This window comes from Rattus norvegicus, chromosome 17 (genome assembly GCF_021556685.1).
Source record: "Rattus norvegicus strain SHRSP/BbbUtx chromosome 17, alternate assembly SHRSP_T2T, whole genome shotgun sequence".
NCBI lineage: Eukaryota > Metazoa > Chordata > Mammalia > Rodentia > Muridae > Rattus > Rattus norvegicus.
In genome coordinates this window covers 53799666-53826305 of record NC_141550.1, presented here as the reverse complement: position 1 = coordinate 53826305, position 26640 = coordinate 53799666, and the positions used below count along the sequence as shown (strand labels likewise).

Sequence of the window (26640 nt, the reverse complement as noted above, 5' to 3'; positions counted from 1 at the left end):
CTTGAACTTAGAGCATAAACCACTGGTGTTCTGTTCAGGAAATTTTCCCCTGTGCCCATGTGTTCGAGGCCTACTCTCTCTTCTATTAGTTTCAGTGTACCTGGTTTTATGTGGAGGTCCTTAATCCACCTGGACTTGAGCTTTGTACCCAGCGATAAGAATGGATCAATTTGCATTCTTCAACAACTGACCGCCAGTTGAACCAACACCATTTGCTGAAAATGCTTGTTGCCACTAGATAGTTTTAGCTCCTTTTTCAAAGATCAAGTGACTATAGGTATGTGGGTTCATTTCTGGGTCTTCAATTCTATTCCCTTGATCTACCTGCCTGTCTCTGTAGCAATACCATACAGTTTTTAATCGCTATTGCTCTGTAGAGATGGTGATTCCACCAGAAATTCTTTTATTGTTGAGAATAGTTTTTGCTATCCTGGGTTTTTTGTTATTCCAAATGAATTTGCAAATTAGAGCATCATATTCTGTTTCCCCTTCTTTAAAGGATCCCCTCCTCAGCCCTGATCCCTTACAAGCTACCTAATTTCTGTGGTTATTCTAATTGAAGCACATATATCTAAATCTTAAAAGCTAACCCCTACATATAAGAGAAGCCATGTGATGTTTGTCTTTCTTGGTCTGGGTTCCCTCATTCAGGAAGACTGTTTCTAGCTTCATCCATTTACCTGTAAATTTTGCAATGTCAGTTTTCTTAACATACGAATAATCTTCTACTGTATAAATGTATCATGCTTTTACTATCCTTTCATCTGTTGAAGGACATCAAGGTTGTTTCCAATTTCTGGCTATTACAAATACAGAATGTGTGCTGATCTAGTCCTCAAGAGAGGTACAGCTGCAGCTGATGGTAGATCTACTTTGAGCTTCGTGGGGAGCCTCCACACGGATTTCCATCACATCTATTTCAGTTAAACTCCTCCCGGTAATGAATCCTTTCCATGAATCCTCACAATGTACAAGTAAACCTTTGTTTCATTGATCTTAGCCATTCTGATTGTGGCAAGATTAAATTTCAAAGAAGTTTTAAGTTGCATTTCACTGATGGCTAAGGATGTTGAACATTTTTAAATATCCCTCAGCTCTTTGCATTTTATCTTTTAAGAACTATGTTTAGTGCTATACTTCATATTTAATGTTTATTTGAGGGGTTTTGATGTTCAGTTTGGTTTTTTTTATAGTTCTTTGTATATTCTAGATACTGCTTCCCTATCAGGTGTAAAACTGGTAAAAAGAAAAAAGAATTCCTATTCTGTAGGCCTCCTCTTTTTTTTCAAATGATAATGTTCCTTGCTGTACATAAAGATTTTCAATTCATTTGTGTATCATTTATTAATATTGGGACTTTTGTAGTCCTGTTCAGAAAATCTTTCCTGTGCCAATGAATTCAAGTCTACACCCATCCAGATTGATCAAAATCATTGGTTGAAAATGCTCTTTTCTTTAGTGTGTTTATTTTGCATCTTTACTAGAAATCAGATGCCATCTGGGAGTGTGTGGTTTTATGTCTGGGTCTTCAATCCCATTGATCACCATCTATGTTTTTATGCAAATACCATGCTGGTTTTATTATTATGGCTCTGTAAAACAACTTGAAATCTGCAGTTGTGGTATCACAATCCCGCAGTTTTTTTCATTATTCAGGATGGTTTTACCTATCCAGGGTTGTCTACGTTTCTGAATGAAACTTATGATTATTTTCTCAACACCTGTGATTTTTTTCTTAATGGTATTGCATTGAATCTATAGGTTGATTTAGTAAAATGGTCATTTTCACATTATTAATTCTACCAACCCATAAATATGGTGTTTCTTTCCATCTTCTGATGTCTTCTCTAATTTCTTTCTTCGGTTACTAAAGCTTTTATTATACAAGCCTTTCACATGCTGGGTTAACATATTCTAAGATATATTCTGAGGCTATTGTGAAAGGTAGTGTTTTCCTGATTCCTTTCTCAGAATATTTGTCACTTATGTGTAGAAAGACTATTTGATGTTATGTGTTCATTTTGAACCCTGTGCTATTATTTGTGAAAGTATTTATCAGGCATAGAGGATCCCTGGGAAGATCTTTAGGGTCTTTTTATGCACAAAATAATATCATCTACAAATAAGAATGCTTTAAATTCTTCCATTCCTATTTGTATCTCCTTAATCATATTCCATTGTTTTACAGCTCTAGGTAAGACTTTAAACTCTGTAGTAAACAGGTATGGGGAAGTGAACACCTTTGTCTTTTTCATGATTATAGTACAAAGGCTTTGAGTTTCTCTACATTTAGAATGATGTTGTCGTTGGACTTGGTGTAAATTGCCTGTTTTAGTTGAGCGATTTTAATTAATCCTTTGATTTATTATAGAGTTAGGGGTCTGTTTGTTTATTTCATATTAATTTAACATTGGCAGGCCTTTTATATGAAGAAATCCATCTACTTTTTAGGTTTTTCCAGTTTGGTAGCATGCAGATTTTTATAACATATCACATCATTCTCTGAATTTCTTTGGTGTTAGATGTAGTGTCTCCCTTTCATCTCTAATTTTATTAATTTGGATCCTCTCTTTCCTCTGGTTAGTTTGGCTAAATAAATCCTGTTTATTTTTTTTCAAAGTACCAACTATTCATTTCATTGTTTTTTGCTGTTGTTGCTCTATTTGCTTCTATTTCGTTCATTTCAACTGTATTATTAGATTTCCATTCACTATTTTGGAGTGTTGTTTCTTGTTTTCCTAAAGCTTTCAACTGTATCATTAAGTAGGAGATCTCTCCAGGTTTTTGATGTAAACCCTCAGTGCTATGAGTGTTCCTCTTAAAACTGCCTTCATTTTATACCATAAGTTTGGGTATGCTGTGTTTTCATTTTCATTCAATTCTAGTAAGTTTTTAATTTCCTTCTTGATTCATGTCTTGACCCAATTTTCATTCAACAGTGATTTGTTTATCTTCCATGAGTTTGTGTACTTTTGGTTCAAGCTTGCTTTGTGTCCTAATAAGCTGTCAGTTTGAAAGAGAGTGCCATTAGTTGCCAAAAAGAAGTGCATTCTTCTGTTTGCATGATACATATTATAGGTGTGTTTTACATCCCGATGGTTTACGATGTTAACTCCAGAGGTTTTTTGGGAGGGAGGGGAATATTTGAGGGTTTGGTTGGAGTTTTGTTTGTTGGGTTGGCTGGCTGGTCAGTTGGTTGATTGGTTGATTGCTTAGTTGTTTTCTGTCTGTATAACCTGCTTAGTAGTGAGACTAGGATAGTGAAATTACCCACCATTATTGTGTGAGGGTCAATATGTGATTTTAAATGTAATTGTGTTTATTTTATAAAACTGGGTGCCCTTGTATTTGAAGCACAAATGTTAATATACTTTTGTATAATATACTTTTGACAGATTTTTTTGTATAATGTATATGTATAATATACTTTTGACAGATTTTTTTTCTTTAATGTGTATGCAGTGTCCTTCTCTATCTCTTCTGATTAGTCTTGGTTTTAAGTCTACTTTGTCAGATATTAAAACATCTCTGTCCATTTGTTTCCTGACTTTATTTGCTTCAAATACCTTTTCTATCCTTTTGTCCATCCACAGGTGGTGTCTGTCCTTGATGGAGTATTTCTTAGATGCAAGAGCAAAATGGAAACTGTTTTCTAATCCAATCTCTGAATCCATGCCTTCTAATTGGGCATTCAAGCAATGGATATGGAAAATAACTGCTGAACAGTATTTACTACTTCATATTATTTTGTTGTTGTGATATTGTTATTGTTTTTTAGATCTTCTTTGGTTAATTGTTCTGGGTTATTTATATAGCAGAGTGTATATAAATACACTCTTGAGTGTAGCTAACGCTCTCTTCAGACTGACAACTGCCTTCTAGTGTCATCTGTAGAAATACATTAGTAGATAGAAGTTGCTTAAATTTGTTTTTATCCTGAAATATTTTTCTTTCTCCTTCTATTACAATTGATGAGATTGTCACTCCTCTACTCTCTCTATTCCTCTTTCTGGGTATTCTGGGGTGGCATCTGTGCTCATTCAGAGCTCACACAATATCAACCTATGGTTAGGCCTTTCTGACTTTTGGAATCTCCATTGGAAAGTCAGGAGTTATTCTAATAGGCCTGCCTTTATATATTATTTGATCTGTCCCTTGCAACTTTTATGACTCATTTTTGCTGTTGTTCTATATATTTAATGGTTGGTGGACTAGCTGAAAGGCAACAGAGGCAAGAAAAAGAACGCTGGGAATTGCTAATTACATCTTTGATTAGAACTGTTTGATCAGATGACAAACAGTCCCAGAGTTACCACTAGTGAAAGGCTAGGCAGGATGACATCTATTTCCATTTTAAAGTAAAACCAGCAATCATGGTATCGATTTATCATATCAGGCAATTCTCATCAGAAAGTGTTACTACAAATTCTTTTTCCTCAATAATTACTAATTTTGTAGACAATATTAGAAATGATAAATTATTACATAGAGTGTTAAATAAGATCAACAGTGACAAGAATCTATCTGAAAACATCAGTGTATAAATAAAATTTTTACCCCAAACTTGAAATATTGGACATTATTTAGCAACAAACAAGTGTCAGCTGCATGACTAATACTGTTCTTAACCTTAAAGTTGAAAAAAAGAAAAGACAAGAAAGACTCTTGAGGTAAAGTACATTTGCTCTGCACACATAAGTAGCAATTTGTTCTTGGGAAAACAAACCTGTTTATCTATCCTTAGGTTAGGCAAGCACTCTGTCACTGAGCTCCAGCCTCAGCCCTTGAATCTTGGTATGAAACACAGACTTTCAAGTGCTGGGATTACAAATATGTACTACCATATCCAGCTCCAGACCAGTAGAGCTTCTTAATCTCACAGTTTATAGAAAAACTATCACAAAATCACAGTAGTCTTAATATTTCTCATGACAGTTCTAATACACAGAAGTAACTCAGTATCATCTTTACTGTTGGAGAAAAATATTTATTTTGGAATCTGGTATAAGTTATCTTCCACTTGGGTTTAAATAGTTGAAATTTATGTTCATTATTGAAATTTTTATCATATTAAATATCTTTTCACACTTAAAAATCTTGAAAATAGAAAACTCATGTTCACTCTACTTTGTTCTGAAAATGTTCCCATTTTCTCTCCATGTGATTACAAGCTTCTATCTACACTGCTAGACAACTGTCCACTCTTTATCAAACATAAATATACAGTTTTCTGAGTCTCTGTCTCTTCACCTGTGAGGAATTTCATATCTCATAAAGCTTCGTTAAGCAATCTTACCAAGCTTTTTCCTCGATGACCTGTGTTTTGTTAACGCAGGTGTCAATTACGACTTAGGTGATAAATGATGAAAGTATGTTAATTATTTTATAGTAATTATTTTATCCTTATAAACACTCAAAAGAAAACAGAGGTAAGTGGGAAAAAGGTAGCAAAATCTTGTGTAAACCTCGGGTAAATGCTATACTGGAGAATAGCTACTGTTTACTCCCTGAAAAGCATGTATTTCTTAAACAAGACATGAGCTAAGGAATGTTCAAACAGGACTACTTGTCTTTTTCAACTGAAGCTTCAGACCCACAGAGAATACCACACATGCTGCAAGATCAAAGTAGGAAATACTAAAAGATTATAAAAGGTGGTTCATTATCCTTAGGTTTTCATCCACTGAAGAATACTCAAGAAAAGGTGGGAGGGTATGAAGTATTTACGAGGCACTTTTTTATAAAGAGTTGAAGGTAGTCCATACCTACATAGAGGAAGGACAGTCCACTCAATCCATTGTAGGAATATATATATATGTGTGTGTGTGTGTGTGTGTGTGTGTGTGTGTGTGTGTTTTCTTTATTGTGTACCCTTTGAAAGATTAAAGTGTTCCAGTCAATTCCTACCTACATAAAGCATATAGGCAGCACTAACTGATCTAAATGAGTTTAAATAAAGATTGAGAACACAGTGTTGAGTGGGTATGAAATTAGAGGTGATCTGGGAGGGGTTAGGGGAAGGAGTGAATATGGTCAAAATTTTTAAATACATATTTCTCAAGAAGTTAATAAAATATTTGCAAAAGAAGAAAAAACTGGCTATGCTTTTTTAAGTCTGTATCCCTCTGTTCTTTCCTTCTTTCCTTTCTTCAAATTTCCAACACAGCAGACCAGTCTAGAGAAAAGGGAAAGTTATAAATTGAATTACAGTCTGAAGATTGTTAACTTGTTTACATTTCTTTTAAAGAGAGGGTTCCCTACAATACAGACTAGCCTCAAACTAGCTATATAAGAGAGGCCAGCCTTGAACTCTTTGCCATTCTACATCTTCCTTTCCCAAGTGCTTGGACTGCATATAGCATCATGCGCTGATCTTAAGCTTTAATATTAAGTTGGACTAGGCTTTTTTTAATACTTTTAGTTAAATGATAACAAAGAATATATAGAGAACTTGCCTGGTATTTCATCCACCAGGAGGTAAAATAAGCAAACACTACAGTACAGGTTTACAGAGGGTGGGAACAAAGCATTTGTTTACAGCGCATCTGTTGTATGTGTTTGGAGAAAAGTAAGATTAAAGCTTGTGTGTTAGCACAAAGGCACTTTCTGGAATCAACCCACAGCTGCAGACATGTATCTCAGTGCTTACTTGAGGGATGTTTTGAAATCTTGTGATTATTCGGTAAGTTTCTCTTCTCATGGAGATGGCATCATCATGTTTAAATAATGTGTTTAGTATGAAATGTAAATATATTAAACTCCCTTTGAGGTAAGGCAGATGGCTACAACATTCTGAAATTCTGGGAAAAATATATTTCCTGACTGAATAGGGGGCAACACAAAGCTCCTGGTTTATACCAGTAGTTTTCTGTTAGATAACTAAGGGGTTCTTTTAGTTTCAAAAACCTCTCAGATCCAAATTAATTATGTATTCAAATAGTGTAGAAATGATTTTCAATGTTTTGTGAACATCTGAGGATTGAGTAGCTTCTTTTCATTTTATCATTTTATTACTACGTATTAAGTATACATAATAATGTGTTTCATTGATATTTTCATACATGATTATGATATATTTTGATCATATTCACCTCCATCCCCCCTCTCTTGCCCACACTTTGTTCCTGCTCCTACAACTTGCTATTCAACTCTTATTTCTGAACTCTAGAAAGTTCAGAAAAGTTTCATTTTCTACATGCACATACACACAAACAAAACTGTAGGTTATATGTACACCTGCACAAGAGCTTTTAAGTGGCTTCCCATCAGAAATACCCTATGTCCAATCAATAGGTAGAGGTATCATTGCTGTGATAAAACTGCATGACCAAAAGAGAGATGAGGAAGAAAGGGTTCATTTGCTTACACTTCCACAGCACCACTGGTGAAGGAAGTCAGGACAGGAATTCAAACAGGTCAGGGACCTGGAGTCTGGGTCTGATGCAGAGGTCATGGAGGAATGATGTTTATGCGTTGCTCCTCGTGGCTTGCTTAACCAGCTCAGGCTTCATGGGGCTGATCATGTTTTGTAATATCAGACGTAAATGTTTCCCTTTTTAGAGCTTGTTCTTTTTTTTTCTGTTGAACTGGGCCACTTTTTCCTATTTAATTTGAAAGATTTGTTTTTTATTCTGGATTTTTCTTCCGGGATTCTACAACTTAACTTATAACTTTTTAATGGTACCTTTTGATGCACAAAAGTTTTCAATTTTAAAAAGTAGTCAAGTTGATCGACGTTTGTGTGGTTTTATTCTGTGTTGTCTACAAAACTTTTCCCTGTGCTTCAGTCATAGAGGTATTCTCCTATAATATTTTCAAAATCTTTAAAATTTGAATTTTCATACTTATGTCTTGAAACATTCTTGCACAGTATAGAACAAACTAGAGGCCCGTTGCCTTTATTCTTACTCCTAGCAAATGGTTCCACAATAACTTTCTGAAAAATGCATTTGCTGCGATCAAGGTGCACAGTACTCTCACTTGCTTTACACGTATGGACTGGTACTTCTTAGACTGTGCATTGCCTCGTGTAGACTCCGCCCATGAGCAGCACTTCACTCCATGTTTAGTGCAAATGTAAGAGCTAAATGATCGTACTCTGGTGGGCCTGTGCACAACACTGTCTGTCCAGTCCTACCCACAGAGCACAAGCTGATGAACAGCTCATTCCTAAAACAGAAATGGTGCTTCCCTATAAATTAGTTAAAGTAAATGGGAACTGTAGGAATATATAGATTAATAAAATCACACCCAGAAAAAGCAGGCTCAAGAACCTATCAGACATATAGGACTGGTGAAAGAATATAAGATCTTGGCCATTCTTGTCATTTGATTCCAATATATGCTCACCTTGTGTTTCAGAGGCATGCATGCTCCAAGGTCTTTTCTACTTAGAGCAAGTCTAAATCCTTGGGCATATTCTCTGACTTGAGCCCTTAGCACCCCTTGTCCAGTACTTTCCTCCAGAGGAATCCTGTACCCTATCCATATACGGTGTTGATTGAGAAGACATTAATGATGGAGTCACCAAAACCAAAATTACATTCCAAGTCACCTCCTTCCCCAAATCCCCTACTCGGAAGGCAGTTTTACTAAAGGATGTTCACTGATCCTGCCAAAGTCTTAATTTAATTAAATAATGGAAAGTTTGCCTTGCCAGAAGGAAAGAGCAAAGGAGTGGACAAATAGAAAAAAAAGACATATTTTTAAGTGTGGAAAGGATTCATGCTGCTAGTTTAAAAAAAAGAAAAGAAAACATGTTCCAGAGACACAACTTTACATTGTTAAAAGAGGTACCTTTGTAGGTCTAAAAGTACAAAGAGGTATGGACTAATCATTTTTAAATGATTTTAATAATTTTAAATTATTTTAAATAGTTTTAATTTTAAAAATTGGGGGGGGGGGTCTCTGTATAGCCCTGGCTGTCCTGAAACTTGCTCTGTAGCCTGGCCTCAAACTCAGAGATCCCTCTGTCTGTGCCTCTGCCTCTGCCTCTGCCTCTGCCTCTGCCTCTGCCTCTGCCTCTGCCTCTGCCTCTGCCTCTGCCTCTGCCTCTGCCTCTGCCTCTGCCTCTGCCTCTGCCTCTGCCTCTGCCTCTGCCTCTGCCTCTTGAAATTAAATTTAGATTTAATCCTGAGATTTAAATCATGATCTACCACCACCCAGGTAATTTTTAATATAGTAAGAATGCAACTGCTTAAGTCTTCGATTTAAAAAAATAAATATAAACCTTCATAGATTTGCCCTCTCCAATGGTTCACAGAGAACACTGCAGTTTTTGCAAAAAGTAGTTGCTAGTGAACAATAGGTTTTTAAACACTGCCCCCTACTGTTCACATTCAGCTTCTTTGAAAATGATAAGACAAAAAATAAAGATAAATCAGACCTTCCACCTTTGAACTGAGTTTAGCATTTTTGGTCAGCACACTAGACTTCATAGACTAGGGCAATTTCAACTACACAACTATGGAGTTTCAATAAAGTAAATCCCAGACATTTGCACATTACTCTCATTACTAATACAGCCACCCAAAGACAGCAGAATTGGACTGACAATACAATAACAACACTGGAAACATCAGGAAGGACAAGAATCCCCATGGTGACATTATAGACTATTATACTCAGTTCCATTTTTAAAAATTAAAAGAAAAAATGCTAGGAAGAATGACAAACTTCTACAAAAGAGATAAACCTTGCTTTCCACCCACACAACCACACAACTCACAGATGATGACTTTTGCTTCCAAAACATCTGTTGACTAGACTTTCTGACTAGCTGCTCTGCTCCTCACTTCTACTGCTGCAAATATGGTTAACAGCAAATGAAAGACAGCAGCCAAAACAAATCTCAGATGTGCTCGGTGTCCTTTAGTCACAAAGTATGCGTCAGCACTTCTGGTGGCCAGTTTTCTACCAACGTGACACCAGCTGAGTCATGCGGGAACTGGGAAACCCAGTTGAGAAAATATCCTCACCACATTGGCCTGTGGACAAGCCCCTGTGCATTTTCTTGATGATTGAGGTGGGAGGCCCATCTGGATGAGGAACTACAAGAATAAGATGAAATAAACCCTTTATTCCCCAAAATGTTCATGGTGTTTCATTACAGCAATCAGAAGCCTAAGGCAGCTCTTCAGAATGACTGGCTTAAAAATAGAAGGGGATGCCTTCCTGGTTTCTGCCGCCGCAGAGAGCCCGTGGGCAGCACCCCGCGAGCAAACTTGAGCCTCGGGACCACAGGTAAGACCAACTTGTCTGTTGCAAGAAGGCTGCCTGGTGAAATCGGGACACACAGAGGCAGAATTCCTCTAGGACCGGGCACGTCCTGTGTTTACCGGAAGTCCCACACCCGCGGATCCCGGCCCGCAGCAGCTCTCTGTTCCCAGACCCCGTGGGAAAGAGACCTCACTGCCTGGTCAGGTGGGCACTCCTGAGGCTGCATAAGCTCCCGGAAGGGGCGGCACAGGTCTTCATGGTTGCTGCCGCCGCAAAGAGCCCGTGGGCAGCACCCCGCGAGCGAACTTGAGCCTCGGGACCACAGGTAAGACCAACTTTTCTGCTGCAAGAAAGCTGCCTGGTGAACTCAAGACACAGGCCCACAGGAACAGCTGAAGACCTGTAGAGAGGAAAAACTACACGCCCGAAAGCAGAACACTCTGTCCCCATAACTGACTGAAAGAGAGGAAAACAGGTCTACAGCATTCCTGACACACAGGCTTATAGGACACTCTAGCCACTGTCAGAAATAGCAGAACAAAGAAACACTAGAGATAATCTGATGGCGAGAGGCAAGCGCAGGAACCCGAGTAACAGAAACCAAGACTACATGGCATCATCAGAGCCAAATTCTCCCACCAAAACAAACATGGAATATCCAAACACACCAGAAAAGCAAGATCTAGTTTCAAAATCATATTTGATCATGATGCTGGAGGACTTCAAGAAAGACGTGAAGAACTCCCTTAGGGAAACACAGGAAAACATTAATAAACAAGTAGGAGCCTACAGAGAGGAATCTCAAAAATCCCTGAAAGAATCGCAAAAATCCCTGAAAGAATTCCAGGAAAACACAATTAAACAGTTGAAGGAATTAAAAATGGAAATAGAAGCAATCAGGAAAGAACACATGGAAACAACCCTAGATATAGAAAACCAAAAGAAGAGACAAGGGGCTGTAGATACAAGCTTCACCAACAGAATACAAGAGATGGAAGAGAGAATCTCAGGAGCAGAAGTTTCCATAGAAATCATTGACTCAACTGTCAAAGATAATATAAAGCGGAAAAAGCTACTGGTCCAAAACATACAGGAAATCCAGGACTCAATGAGAAGATCAAACCTAAGGATAATAGGTATAGAAGAGAGTGAAGACTCCCAGCTCAAAGGACCAGTAAATATCTTCAACAAAATCATACAAGACAACTTCCCTAACCTAAAAAAAGAGGTACCCATAGACATACAAGAAGCCTACAGAACTCCAAATAGATTGGACCAGAAAAGAAACACCTCCCGTCACATAATTGTCAAAACACCAAACGCACAAAATAAAGAAAGAATATTAAAAGCAGTAAGGGAAAACGGTCAAGTAACACATAAAGGCAGACCTATCAGAATCACACCAGACTTCTCGCCAGAAACTATGAAGGCCAGAAGATCCTGGACTGATGTCATACAGACCCTAAGAGAACACAAATGCCAGCCCAGGTTACTGTATCCTGCAAAACTCTCAATTAACATAGATGGAGAAACCAAGATATTCCATGACAAAACCAAATTTACACAATATCTTTCTACAAATCCAGCACTACAAAGGATAATAAATGGTAAAGCCCAACATAAGGAGGCAAGCTATACCCTAGAAGAAGCAAGAAACTAATCGTCTTGGCAACAAAACAAAGAGAGTGAAAGCACACAAACATAACCTCACATCCAAATATGAATATAACGGGAAGCAATAATCACTATTCCTTAATATCTCTCAACATCAATGGCCTCAACTCCCCAATAAAAAGACATAGATTAACAAACTGGATACGCAACGAGGACCCTGCATTCTGCTGCCTACAGGAAACACACCTCAGAGACAAAGACAGACACTACCTCAGAGTGAAAGACTGGAAAACAACTTTCCAAGCAAATGGTCAGAAGAAGCAAGCTGGAGTAGCCATTCTAATATCAAATAAAATCAATTTTCAACTAACAGTCATCAAAAAGATAAGGAAGGACACTTCATATTCATCAAAGGAAAAGTCCACCAAGATGAACTCTCAATCCTAAATATCTATGCCCCAAATACAAGGGCACCTACATAGGTAAAAGAAACCTTACTAAAGCTCAAAACACACATTGCACCTCACACAATAATAGTGGGAGATCTCAACACCCCACTCTCATCAATGGACAGATCATGGAAACAGAAATTAAACAGTGATGTCGACAGACTAAGAGAAGTCATGAGCCAAATGGACCTAACGGATATTTATAGAACATTCTATCCTAAAGCAAAAGGATATACCTTCTTCTCAGCTCCTCATGGTACTTTCTCCAAAATTGACCATATAATTGGTCAAAAAACCAGCCTCAACAGGTACAGAAAGATAGAAATAATCCCATGCGTGCTATCGGACCACCATGGCCTAAAACTGGTCTTCAATAACAATAAGGGAAGAATGCCCTCATATACGTGGAAATTGAACAATGCTCTACTCAATGATAACCTGGTCAAGGAAGAAATAAAGAAAGAAATTAAAAACTTTTTAGAATTTAATGAAAATGAAGGTACAACATACCCAAACTTATGAGACACAATGAAAGCTGTGCTAAGAGGAATACTCATAGCGCTGAGTGCCTGCAGAAAGAAACAGGAAAGAGCATATGTCAGCAGCTTGACAGCACACCTAAAAGCTCTAAACAAAAAGAAGCAAATACACCCAGGAGGAGTAGAAGGCAGGAAATAATCAAACTCAGAGCTGAAATCAACCAAGTAGAAACAAAAAGGACCATAGAAAGAATCAACAGAACCAAAAGTTGGTTCTTTGAGAAAATCAACAAGATAGATAAACCCATAGCCAGACTAACGAGAGGACACAGAGAGTGCGTCCAAATTAACAAAATCAGAAATGAAAAGGGAGACATAACTACAGATTCAGAGGAAATTCAAAAAATCATCAGATCTTACTATAAAAACCTATACTCAACAAAACTTGAAAATCTTCAGGAAATGGACAATTTCCTAGACAGATACCAGGTATCGAAGTTAAATCAGGAACAGATAAACCAGTTAAACAACCCCATAACTCCTAAGGAAATAGAAGCAGTCATTAAAGGTCTCCCAACCAAAAAGAGCCCAGGTCCAGACGGGTTTACTGCAGAATTCTATCAAACCTTCATAGAAGACCTCATACAAATATTATCCAAACTATTCCACAAAATTGAAACAGATGGATCACTACCGAATAGCTTCTACGAACCCACAATTACTCTTATACCTAAACCACACAAAGACACAACAAAGAAAGAGAACTTCAGACCAATTTCCCTTAAGAATATCAATGCAAAAATACTCAACAAATATCTGGCAAACCGAATTCAAGAGCACATCAAAACAATCATCCACCATGATCAAGTAGGCTTCATCCCAGGCATGCAGGGATGGTTTAATATACGGAAAACCATCAACGTGATCCATTATATAAACAAACTGAAAGAACAGAACCACATGATCATTTCATTAGATGCTGAGAAAGCATTTGACAAAATTCAACACCCCTTCATGATAAAAGTCCTGGGAAGAATAGGAATTCAAGGCCCATAACTAAACATAGTAAAAGCCATATACAGCAAACCAGTTGCTAACATTAAACTAAATGGAGAGACACTTGAAGCAATCCCACTAAAATCAGGGACTAGACAAGGCTGCCCACTCTCTCCCTACTTATTCAATATAGTTCTTGAAGTTCTAGCCAGAGCAATCAGACAACAAAAGGAGATCAAGGGGATACAGACCGGAAAAGAAGAGGTCAAAATATCACTATTTGCAGATGATGTGATAGTATATTTAAGTGATCCCAAAAGTTCCACCAGAGAACTACTAAAGCTGATAAACAACTTCAGCAAAGTGGCTGGGTATAAAATTAACTCAAAGAAATCAGTTGCCTTTTCTATACAAAAGAGAAACAAGCCGAGAAAGAAATTAGGGACACGACACCTTTCATAATAGACCCAAATAATATAAAGTACCTCGGTGTGACTTTAACCAAGCAAGTAAAAGATCTGTACAAAAAGAACTTCAAGACACTGAGGAAAGAAATTGAAGAAGACCTCAGAACATGGAAAGATCTCCCATGCTCATGGATTGGCAGGATTAATATAGTAAAAATGGCCATTTTACCAAAAGCAATCTACAGATTCAATGCAATCCCCATCAAAATACCAATCCAATTCTTCAAAGAGTTAGACAGAACAATTTGCAAATTCATCTGGAATAACAAAAAACCCAGGATAGCTAAAGCTATCCTCAAAAATAAGAGGACTTCAGGGGGAATCACTATCCCTGAACTTAAGCAATATTACAGAGCAATAGTGATAAAAACTGCATGGTATTGGTACAGAGACAGACAGATAGACCAATGGAATAGAATTGAAGACCCAGAAATGAACCCACACACCTATGGTCACTTGATTTTTGACAAAGGAGCCAAAACCATCCAATGGAAAAAAGATAGCATTTTCAGCAAATGGTGCTGGTTCAACTGGAGGTCAACATGTAGAAGAATGCAGATCGATCCATGCCTATCACCCTGTACAAAGCTTAAGTCCAAGTGGATCAAGGACCTCCACATCAAACCAGACACACTCAAACTAATAGAAGAAAAACTAGGGAAGCATCTGGAACACATGGGCACTGGAAAAATTTTCCTGAACAAAACACCAATGGCTTATGCTCTACGATCAAGAATCGACAAATGGGATCTCATAAAACTGCAAAACTTCTGTAAGGCAAAGGACACTGTGGTTAGGACAAAACGGCAACCAACAGATTGGGAAAAGATCTTTACCAATCCTACAACAGATAGAGGCCTTATATCCAAAATATACAAAGAACTCAAGAAGTTAGACCGCAGGGAAACAAATAACCCTATTAAAAAATGGGGTTCAGAGCTAAACAAAGAATTCACAGCTGAGGAATGCCGAATGGGTGAGAAACACCTAAAGAAATGTTCAACATCTTTAGTCATAAGGGAAATGCAAATCAAAACAACCCTGAGATTTCACCTCACACCAGTGAGAATGGCTAAGATCAAAAACTCAGGTGACAGCAGATGCTGGCGAGGATGTGGAGAAAGAGGAACACTCCTCCATTGTTGGTGGGATTGCAAACTGGTACAACCATTCTGGAAATCAGTCTGGAGGTTCCTCAGAAAATTGGACATTGAACTGCCTGAGGATCCAGCTATACCTCTCTTGGGCATATACCCAAAAGATGCCTCAACATATAAAAGAGACACGTGCTCCACTATGTTCATTGCAGCCTTATTTATAATAGCCAGAAACTGGAAAGAACCCAGATGCCCTTCAACAGAGGAATGGATACAGAAAATGTGGTACATCTACACAATGGAATATTACTCAGCTATCAAAAACAAAGAGTTTATGAAATTCGTAGGCAAATGGTTGGAACTGGAAAATATCATCCTGAGTGAGCTAACCCAATCACAGAAAGACATACATGGTATGCACTCATTGATAAGTGGCTATTAGCCCAAATGCTTGAATTACCCTAGATCCCTAGAACAAACGAAACTCAAGACGGATGATCAAAATGTGAATGCTTCACTCCTTCTTTAAATGAGGAAAAAGAATACCCTTGGCAGGGAAGGGAGAGGCAAAGATTAAAACAGAGACTGAAGGAACACCCATTCAGAGCCTGCCCCACATGTGGCCCATACATATACAGCCACCCAATTAGACAAGATGGATGAAGCAAAGAAGTGCAGACCAACAGGAGCCGGATGTAGATCGCTCCTGAGAGACACAGCCAGAATACAGCAAATACAGAGGCGAATGCCAGCAGCAAACCACTGAACTGAGAATAGGTCCCCCGCTGAAGGAATCAGAGAAAGAACTGGAAGAGCTTGAAGGGGCTCGAGACCCCATATGTACAACAATGTCAAGCAACCAGAGCTTCCAGGGACTAAGCCACTACCTAAAGACTATACATGGACTGACCCTGGACTCTGACCCCATAGGTAGCAATGAATAGCCTAGTAAGAGCACCAGTGGAAGGGGAAGCCCTGGGTCCTGCTAAGACTGAACCCCCAGTGAATTAGACTATGTGGGGGAGGGCGGCAATGGGGGGAGGGTTGGGAGGGGAACACCCATAAGGAAGGGGAGGGAGGAGAGGGATGTTTGCCCGGAAACCGGGAAAGGGAATAACACTCGAAATGTATATAAGAAATACTCAAGTTAATAATAAAAAAAAAAGAATAGAAGGGGATGAATTGCATAATATTGCATCAAGAAACCTAGGAGGCTTATCATACAGTAAATAACAAAATAATGAGTTTTGTGATGTAATTTTCAAATATTTATAAATTTTTATCATATTTACCTACAATAGCAAATAAAGACAGAGAAGATGCAGGTGTGCAACTGAAATATCCTACCCCTTCCTGACAATACCATTCTTCTTTCCAAATAGCCTCTCTTCTGCTTTCATATTGTTGTTAAAACTCTAGATCATACACATGGCAGAAAACATGCAATATTTGTTTTTCTGAGTCTTATTTTGTTTAACATAATGATCTCTACTTTCCTCCATTTTCCCCTAATTGACACGATTTCTTCCTTCTTTACTGTTAACTAAAACTTAATTTTGTCTCTCACTGCATTTTCTTTATCTGTCCATGTGTCCCTGTGCATAGTCAGCCTGTGCTGATCTCAGAACACCGCTACTGTGAATGGCACAATCATAAGTACTGAGATGTCTCTAACTTATGCTGACTTTGATCTGTTTTGGCATATACCCAGGAGTGGTATAGCTGGATCATATGTTAGTCCTGATTTAAATTTTTGAGATACCATCCTTAGTGATTTCCATAGTAGCCACAAAAATTCCCCTAATCAAAAGTTTGTGTTTCTCTCCCCACCTCATCCCCACCAAATATCTTGCTTGTTTTCTTAACAATAGCCATTCTGACTGGGGGACCCAGAATCTCAATGTAAGTTTGATTTTCATTTCTGTGTTGCCTAAGAATATTTAACATTTTTAATGTAAGAATCTTGGGTTTTAAAGCTATTCACTATTAAATAGTTGTATAACCTCATGTTCCTACACCATTATTGAGGACACTGTACACATATCATTCTAAAGACTGTCAGAAGGTAGTGATGAAGGAAAAGATAGAATGATGAGAGAGTTGTGGGTTTTTTCCATATTGCCTTTCCCCGTTCCTCCTGAGTCCCCTATCCCTACCTCTAAAACCATACAATCCACACATACCTCTTAGCTGACAACTATAAGGTCTACGGTTTTTCTCCTCAGACTTTCCTTCACTAAGTCACACGGTTTGAAGTCATCATGGTGGCACACACACTAGCCTAGCACTCAGGAAATGGAAACAAGTGGGTCAGGAATTCAGGATCATCTTTGGCTACAGCATAGAAGTTTCAGGGCCAGCATGGACTACGTAAAACTCTGGATCAAAAAACAGAATTTGAGAAGGGAGGTGGGGGAGCATAAATTCATAGATTCCACAATAATAACTGAAGGCCTAGAAAAGTCTTTGATATTAACTACAGTTAAGTATGAATGTGGATTTGCTAACTCATAAAAGAAATACAAATATCCAATAAATCTATAAAAATGTTCAATTTAGGTCAAAGGTCCTTCGTAGTTTTGTTCAGCAGTCTCTGAGGCTTGGGGAGAAGTAATGGGGCTTTATGGAAGGATAGTATGGGGCTTAAATACCTGTGATGGAGCAGTAGACGATGTGAGGCGCAATCTTATCTATATCTGCATATCCTAGGCCCATCTCAGAAAGCTTCCCAGGGACATAGTTTTCCACAAACACATCACAAATGGCTGCAAGCTGAAGAAAGAGGTAAAAGTTAATCAGATTTTTGAGGAACTTCCAAACCTCTAACAATTCTTTCCACATAATAGAATTTCAATTTCAATTTCAATTATTACATTGCAAGAATTCAGAAAAAATTCAAGATAAATTAAGTATGTTTATGCTTTTATGTATATAAAAGATCTGATCAATTACTTGAACTGATACTGTCAAGAAAACGATGGTTATGTATTGTAAATGTGTACTAATAAATAGATTTTGTACCCTGCAAATGTAAGAAACGTTTACTGAACATGGTCTATCCAAAGATATTCTCAGAAGAATAAATAAAAATAAAATGTAAGTATATAAAATTCATACAAAAATCTTGAAATTGTCACCCCAAAACTCTAAATACAATATTACAGTTGATTTTTATTCTGTAATGTTTCTAACTACAATCCAGTTTAATACGTTAGAACATGATTCTGAAATGACTTCTACTTCCAAGTGCTTTTTCAAAAGAATTTTATGCTTTTATGTATATAAAAGATCTGATCAATTACTTGAACTGATACTGTCAAGAAAACGATGGTTATGTATTGTAAATAGGTATAAGAGTAATTGTGGCTTCATAGAAGGAATTCGGCAGTGATCCATCTGTTTCAATTTTGTGGAATAGTTTGGATAATATTGGTATGAGGTCTTCTATGAAGGTCTGATAGAATTCTGCACTAAACCCATTTGGACCTGGGCTCTTTTTGGTTGGGAGACCTTTTAATGACTGCTTCTATTTCCTTAGGAGTTATGGGGTTATTTAACTGGTTTATCTGTTCCTGATTTAACTTTGGTACCTGGTATCTGTCTAGGAAATTGTCCATTTCCTGCAGATTTTCAATTTTTGTTGAATATAGGCTTTTATAGTAAGATCTGATGATTTTTTAATTTCCTCTGAATCTGTAGTTATATCTCCCTTTTCATTTCTGATTTTGTTAATTTGGACACACTCTCTGTGTCCTCTCATTAGTCTGGCTAAGGGTTTATCTATCTTGTTGATTTTTCTCAAAGAACCAACTTTTGGTTCTGTTGATTCTTTCTATGGTCCTTTTTGTTTCTACTTGGTTGATTTCAGCTCTGAATTTGATTATTTCCTGCCTTCTACTCCTCCTGGGTGTATTTGCTTCTTTTTGTTCTAGAGCTTTTAGGTGTGCTGTCAAGCTGGTGACATATGCTCTTTCCTGCTTCTTTCTGCAGGCACTCAGCACTATGAGTTTTCCTCTTAGCACAGCTTTCATCGTGTCCCATAAGTTTGGGTATGTTGTACCTTCATTTTCATTAAATTCTAAAAAGTTTTTAATTTCTTTCTTTATTTCTTCCTTGACCAGGTTATCGTTGAGTAGAGCATTGTTCAACTTCCACATATATGTGGGCATTCTTCCCTTATTGTTATTGAAGACCAGCTTTAGGCCGTGGTGGTCTGATAGCACGCATGGGATTATTTCTATCTTTCTGTACCTGTTGAGGCCTGTTTTTTGACCAATTGTATGGTCAATTTTGGAGAAAGTACCATGAGGAGCTGAGAAGAAGGTATATCCTTTTGCTTTAGGATAGAATGTTCTATAAATATCTGTTAAGTCCATCTGTTAGTCTGTCTACGTCTCTGTTTAATTTCTGTTTCCATGATCTGTCTATTGATGAGAGTGGGGTGTTGAAATCTCCTACTATTATTGTGTGAGGTGCAATGTGTGTTTTGAGCTTTAGTAAGGTTTCTTTTACATATGTACGTGCCCTTGTATTTGGGGCATAGATATTTAGGATTGAGAGTTCATCTTGGTGGATTTTTCCTTTGATAAATATGAAGTGTCCTTCCTTATCTTTTTTGATGACCTTTAGTTGAAAATTTATTTTATTCGATATTAGAATGGCTACTCCAGCTTGCTTGGAAAGTTGTTTTCCAGCCTTTCACTCTGAGGTAGTGTCTGTCTTTGTCTCTGAGGTGTGTTTCCTGTCGGCAGCAGAATGCAGGGTCCTCGTTGCGTATCCAGTTTGTTAATCTATGTCTTTTTATTGGGGAGTTGAGGCCATTGATGTTGAGAGATATTAAGGAATAGTGATTATTGCTTCCTGTTTTATTCATATTTGGATATGAGGTTATGTTTGTGTGCTTTTCTTCTCTTTGTTTTGTTGCCAAGATGATTAGTTTCTTGCTTCTTCTAGGGTGTAGCTCGCCTCCCTATGTTGGGCTTTACCATTTATTATCCTTTGTAGTGCTGGATTTGTAGAAAGATATTGTGTAAATTTGGTTTTGTCATGGAATATCTTGGTTTCTCCATCTATGTTAATTGAGAGTTTTGCAGGATACAGTAATCTGGGCTGGCATTTGTGTTCTCTTAGGGTCTGTATGACATCTGTCCAGGATCTTCTGGCTTTCATAGTCTCTGGCGAAAAGTATGGTGTGTTTCTGATAGGTGTGCCTTTATATGTTACTTGACCTTTTTCCCTTACTGCTTTTAATATTCTTTCTTTATTTTGTGCATTTGGTGTTTTGACTATTATGTGACAGGAGGAGTTTCTTTTCTGGTCCAATCTATTTGGAGTTCTGTAGGCTTCTTGTATGCTTATGGGTATCTCTTTCTTTAGGTTAGGGAAGTTTTCTTCTATGATTTTGTTGAAGATATTTACTGGTCCTTTGAGCTGGGAGTCTTCACTCTCTTCTATACCTATTATCCTTAGGTTTGATCTTGTCATTGTGTCCTGGATTTCCTGTATGTTTTGGACCAGTAGCTTTTTCCGCTTTACATTATCTTTGACAGTTGAGTCAATGATTTCTATGGAATCTTCTGCTCCAGAGATTCTCTCTTCCATCTCTTGTATTCTGTTGGTGAAGCTTGTATCTACGGCTCCTTGTCTCTTCTTTTGGTTTTCTATATCCAGGGTTGTTTCCCAGGTGTGTTCTTTCTTGATTGCTTCTATTTCCATTTTTAATTCCTTCAACTGTTTCATTGTGTTTTCCTGGAATTCTTTCAGGGATTTTTGTGATTCCTCTCTGTAGGCTTCTACTTGTTTGTTTATGTTTTCCTGTGTTTATCTAAGGGAGTTCTTCATGTCTTTCTTGAAGTCCTCCAGCATCATGATCAAATATGATTTTGAAACTAGATCTTGCTTTTCTGGTGTGTTTGGATGTTCAGTGTTTGCTTTGGTGGGAGAATTGGGCTCCGATGATGCCATATAGTCTTGGTTTCTGTTGCTTGGATTCCTGCATTTGCCTCTCGCCATCAGATTATCTCTAGTGTTACTTTGTTCTGCTATTTCTGACAGTGGCTAGACTGTCCTATAAGCCTGTGTGTCAGGAGTGCTGTAGACCTGTTTTCCTGTTTTCTTTCAGCCAGTTATGGGGACAGAGTGTTCTGCTTTCGGGCGTGTAGTTTTCCTATATATAGGTCTTCAGCTGTTCCTGTGGGCCTGTGTCCTGAGTTCACTAGGCAGGTCGCTTGGAGTAGGAAGGTTAGTCTTACCTGTGGTCCCGAGGCTCAAGTTTGCTTGTGGGGTGTTGCTTACGAGCTCTCCACAGCGGCAGCAACCAGGAAGATCTGTGCCGCCCTTTCAAGGAGCTTCCGTGCACCAGGGTTCCAGATGGCGTTTGGTGTTTTCCTCTGGCCTCAGAGACGTGGGCGGAGTGCAGTCTCTTCTGGTTTCCCAGGCGTGTCTATCTCTCTGAAGGTTTAGCTCTCCCTCCCACAGGATTTGGGTGCAGAGAACTGTTTATCCGGTCGGTCCCTTCAAGTGTCTCAGACGCAGCGCACCTGCTGCTCCTGGGTCCTCCTCTACAGGAACCCAGAGGCCGTATACAGTTTCCTCTTGGGCCAGGGATGTGGGCAGGGGTGGGCAGTGTTGGTGGTCTCTTCCACTCTGCAGTCTCAGGAGTGCCCACCTGTCCAGGCGGTGAGGGCTCTCTCCCACGGGGTTTGGGAGCAGCGAGCTGCTGCGGGCAGGGATCCGTGGGTTTGGGACTCCCGCTAAACACCGGAAGTGCCCTGTCCTAGAGGAATTTTGCCTCTGTGTGTCCTGAGTTCACCAGGCAGGTCTCTTGGAGCAGGAAGGTTTGTCTTACCTGTGGTCCCGATGGCCATGTTTTTTTGAAAGGATTTTTCGCTCATATACATCCTGACACACACAATACATCCTGACCACAGTTTTCCCTCACTCAAAGCTCCCCAGCTCCTCCCCACATCTCTTCTTCAGATCCAATCCCCTTCTCTTTTCCTTCAGAAAAGAGCATGCCTCTAAGACACAACAACCAAACAGAACAAAACAAGATATAATGAAACAAGGCAAAAAGACCTCAAATAGAGGCTAACAAGGCAACCTAACAATAGGAAAACTGTCCCAAGAACAGGAAAAAAAGGCCAGAGACACACTCACTCCCTTGTGGTTCTGCATTCTGCTTTCTCTCTTGGGTTGTCCTGGCACTGTATATTGGGCAAGAAAGGACGAAGTGGAGCCCAGAATATGTGGGTCAGCAGGATGGGGAAAGGAGCTAGCATACAGCTCGTTTAGATGGTATTCAGTGAAACACCTTGTGTGCAGATACATTATTTGGAGTGAACAAAGGCTATGTAAATCTTGGAGAGTAGGAAAGGTTTTTTCTTTGTTGAATGAACACTGACTGGAGCTTAAGGAACTGAGAATGCCTCATTCATGGGAAGGCATTACAGGTGCCTTCTGGGTATGTCCTTATCTGGAGAAAGTTAGTTGAACCTGTAATTTCACCAAAGACTGTGTGACATTCTTCAGGTAGAAGATGTGGGGGTTAGGCTCCCCAGATAAGGTTAGGCAGAGAAGAAGTTCCACTGGAAAAGGGAGTACTCTACTTTGCTTCAGGTTCAGGGATCTGTCCATAGCAGGGTTTCCCAACACTCACACTGCTAGGAGTCCCAGAAAAATACCAACCCAACATCCATGACATATATCACATTATCTGGTGCAGACCCATGCAGGTCCCTTGCTTGTCACTTTAATCTCAATGAGCCCATGTGAGTACTGCTTAGTTCATCCAGTGGGCTGTGTTCTCCCAGTGTTCTCCATTCCCTCCGATTCCTATTGTCTTTACTCCCACTCTTCGATGTGCTTCTCTGAAATCCAAGGGGAGGGACCCAAAGGAAACTTTCAATTTAGACTCCTCTTTACATAATGTCTGACTGTGGGTCTCTATACCTATTCCCATCTGCTGCTGGAAAAGCCTCTCTGATGATAACTGGACAAGGTGCTAATTTGTGAATATAGTATAACATCATTAGAAATAATTTTATTGATTTTTTCACCAGTCCTGTTTGGTTCTATCCTAAGTCTCTGGGCTATGTCTCTGGTTTGTGGCCATCTAGGCTGTATATAGGGCATGGGTTCCCTCTCCTGGCGTGGGCCTTAAATTAAACCAGACATTTGTTGGCCACTTCCACAAGTTCTGTGCTACCATTGCCCCCACAGCATATCTTTAAGCAGGACAGATTATAGGTCAAGAGTTTTGTGACTGAGTTGGTGTCCAGGATTCTCTTTCCATAGCCTACAAAGTAAGATCATAGAGGTAAAGGGTGTATGCAGGAACTAGCTAGACACATTCAGTGAACTGTGTGAATGTTGTCCTCAGCAACGGGGCTCCACTGTCAGTTTTCTGGAGAGCAGCTCTGTCCAAGTATCAGCCTGGATTGTTTAGGGATTGTCTTAGGGTTTCCATTGCTATGAAGAGACACCATGACAACAGTTACTCTTAAAAAAGGAGAACATTTAGTTGGAGCTGACTTATAGGCTCAGAGGTTCACTCCATTATCATCAAGGTAGGAGCATGGCAGATTCTAGGTAGGAATAGTGCAAAAGGAGTTGAAAGTCCTACATCTTGTTCTGAAAACAAACAGAAGATCGACTCCTCAGGCAGCTAAGAGGAGAGTCTCAAAGCCAACAAGGCCATTCCTAATAGTGTCACTCCCTGGGTCAAGCATATTCAAACCACCACAGGGATCTCCATGGATACTCTTGGCCAACAACTCACTGAATACAACATAGTCCCACCACTTAGAAGCCTTGCTTGGCTACTAAAAATACCCAGTTCAGAATCTATATCCTTGCTAGGATCACTCTCATATATTTCAGGAAGTATCAACTGCAATGTTTCCACACTAGACCCCAAACACTCTCCAATTTTATCTCTCTCTCCCTGAGTTCTCCTCCTCCATCCACTACCCATCCCTACATGATCCCCCCCAACTCCTCCACCCTGTCCCCATATGTCCCCAGTCTGCCCACAGTATTTTTATTTCCATTTACCAGAGACAATCATGCATCCTCTCTAGAGCTCTCCTCTTTACCTACCTCCCTGGGTCTGTGGATTTTAGCTTATCATTTACTTAACAGATAATATTCACTCATAAGTGAATACATAGTGCATTTGTCTATCTGGGTCTGTGTTACCTCACTTGAGATATGTGCAGGTTTGAATATGCTTCACCCAGGAAGTGACACTATCAGGAGGTGTAGCCTTGTTGGGTGAAGTACGTCACTCTGGGGGCGGGCTTTGAGACCCTCCTGTCAGCTGCTTGAGGATTCGGTCTTCTGTTTGCCTTTGGAATAAGAGATAGAACTCTGAGCTCCTCCAGCACCATGCCTGCCTAAATGCTGCCATGCTTCCCACCACAATGATAATGGACTGAACCCCTGAACCTGTAAGCAGGTGCCAATTAAATGTTATTCTTTATTAGAGTTGTTGTGGTCATGGTTTCTCTTCACACCAATGAAACCCTAACTAAGACAGGCTAATTTTTCCTAGTTGCATCCTTTTGCCTTCAAATTCCATGATGTCACTTTTTAAAATAACTGAGTAATGTTCCATTGAGTAAATGTACCACATTTTCTTTATTTATTTTTGGCTGAGGGGCATCAAGGTTCTTTCCAGTTCTTGTTATTATGAATAAAGTTTCTATAAATATAGCTGACCAAGTGTCCTTGTGGTAGGATGAAGCATCCTTTCGGTATATACCAAAGAGTAGTATAGCTAGGTCTTGAGGTAGATCAATTCCCAAATTTCTGTGGAACTACCATATTGATTTCCATAGTGGCTATACAAGTTTGCACTTCCACCAGCAATGGAGGAGTTTTCCCCTTGTTCTACACCCTTGTCAGCATGAGCCATCACTTGTGTTATTGATCTTAGCCATTCTAACGTTGTAAGATGAAATCTCAAAGTAGTTTTGATTTGCATTTCCCTGAGGGCTAAGAATGTTGAACATTTCTTTAGATTTTTCTCACCTGTGATGGCTATTCTTGGTTGTCAACTTGACTATTTCTGGAATGAACTACAATCCAGAAATGGAAGCATACACATGATCCAGATCTTAAGGCATTAAGACACATGCCTTTAATCTAGATGTTGAGGTGGGAAGTCACACCTTTCATCTGGGCCACACTATATAATGACAGTGGAAGAAGGAAGGTTTCATTCTCCTTTGCCTGCTTACCTTCACCTTGCTAGTATTTTGTTAGCATAGCAGCCTACCTCTTTGGGATTCCAGCATGTACAGAAGACAAACTGAGACACCCAGCCTTGTGGGACTGAGCAACTACTAGATTCTTGATCTTTCCATTCAGAGCTAGCCATTTGTAATTAGTTGTACTGCAGCCTGTTAGTCATTCCAACAAATGCCCTTTATAGATATAGAAATATTGTATACATATATTTATTTATATATACATATGTGGTATATAGATATTCATTTCATAAGTTCTGTGATTCTAGAGAATGCTGACTAAAATATCAACTGAGAGATTGAGTTTTAAACTAGCTCAAAACTCAGCAAGAGGATCTGACTCAGGAAGACAGATGGTTAAAAATGCAGGAGGACTGGTGCAGACTCACTGACCCTCTGGATGTCACCGGAGTAAATGAGTAACAGGTTCTGTTCTGCCCCTGTGATGTTTGTTCAAGCCCCCATTGTGCCCTACAGATAATGTTCCAGCCATTGTGTCCTGCAGATAGTATTCCAGGAAACCGGCCAAAGCCTAACCAGATGTGTTTCAGATGCAGTTGCCTCGTCAACTCTGACAAACATTTACCCTAAAGGACAAGAATTAAGATCTGTTCTCAGAAGAATGAGGACTTGACCTTTCCCCTGATTTAAACCCTAGAGTCTTAAGAACAATCCTGTGATTTTGAGAGTTTCCCCTTGTGACATTTTTGGTATTTCCTTTTGACATCCCCTCATCTGCTGGGGCTTGTGACTTCTTCCTTTAAATAGCCCTTCTCCCAGCCACTCAGGGTCGACACCTCTATCTCCTGCATGGGATACGTGTTGACCCGGAGCTCTCCGCATTAAACCTCACCTCTGCTTATTGCATCAAGATTGGTCTCTCAGGGTTGGGGATTTGGCTCAGTGGTAGAGCGCTTGCCTAGCAAGCACAAGGTCCTAGTTCGGTCCCCAGCTCTGAAAAAAAAAAAAAAAGATCGGTCTCTCGTGTGTCTGGGGTCCGCAACTTCCTGAGACTTGAGTGAGGGTCTCCCTTTGGGGATCTTTCACAACCATTTGAGACTCTTCTATTG

At 39.2% G+C, this 26640-nt stretch overlaps 1 protein-coding gene across 13 annotated transcripts in view; it reads right to left on the bottom strand.

The window, feature by feature from the left end:
• Sugct (succinylCoA:glutarate-CoA transferase) overlaps positions 1–26640 on the bottom strand; it is an 866857-nt gene that overhangs the window by 757145 nt on the left and 83072 nt on the right. For 10 of the 13 annotated variants that reach the window (XM_087591067.1, XM_087591069.1, XM_087591070.1 and 7 more), the window contains 1 exon segment: positions 17972–18092. The exons of the other annotated variants lie outside the window; for them this stretch is intronic. In XM_087591067.1, coding sequence (XP_087447193.1) covers positions 17972–18092 — 121 coding nt within the window. 13 annotated transcript variants of the gene reach the window in all.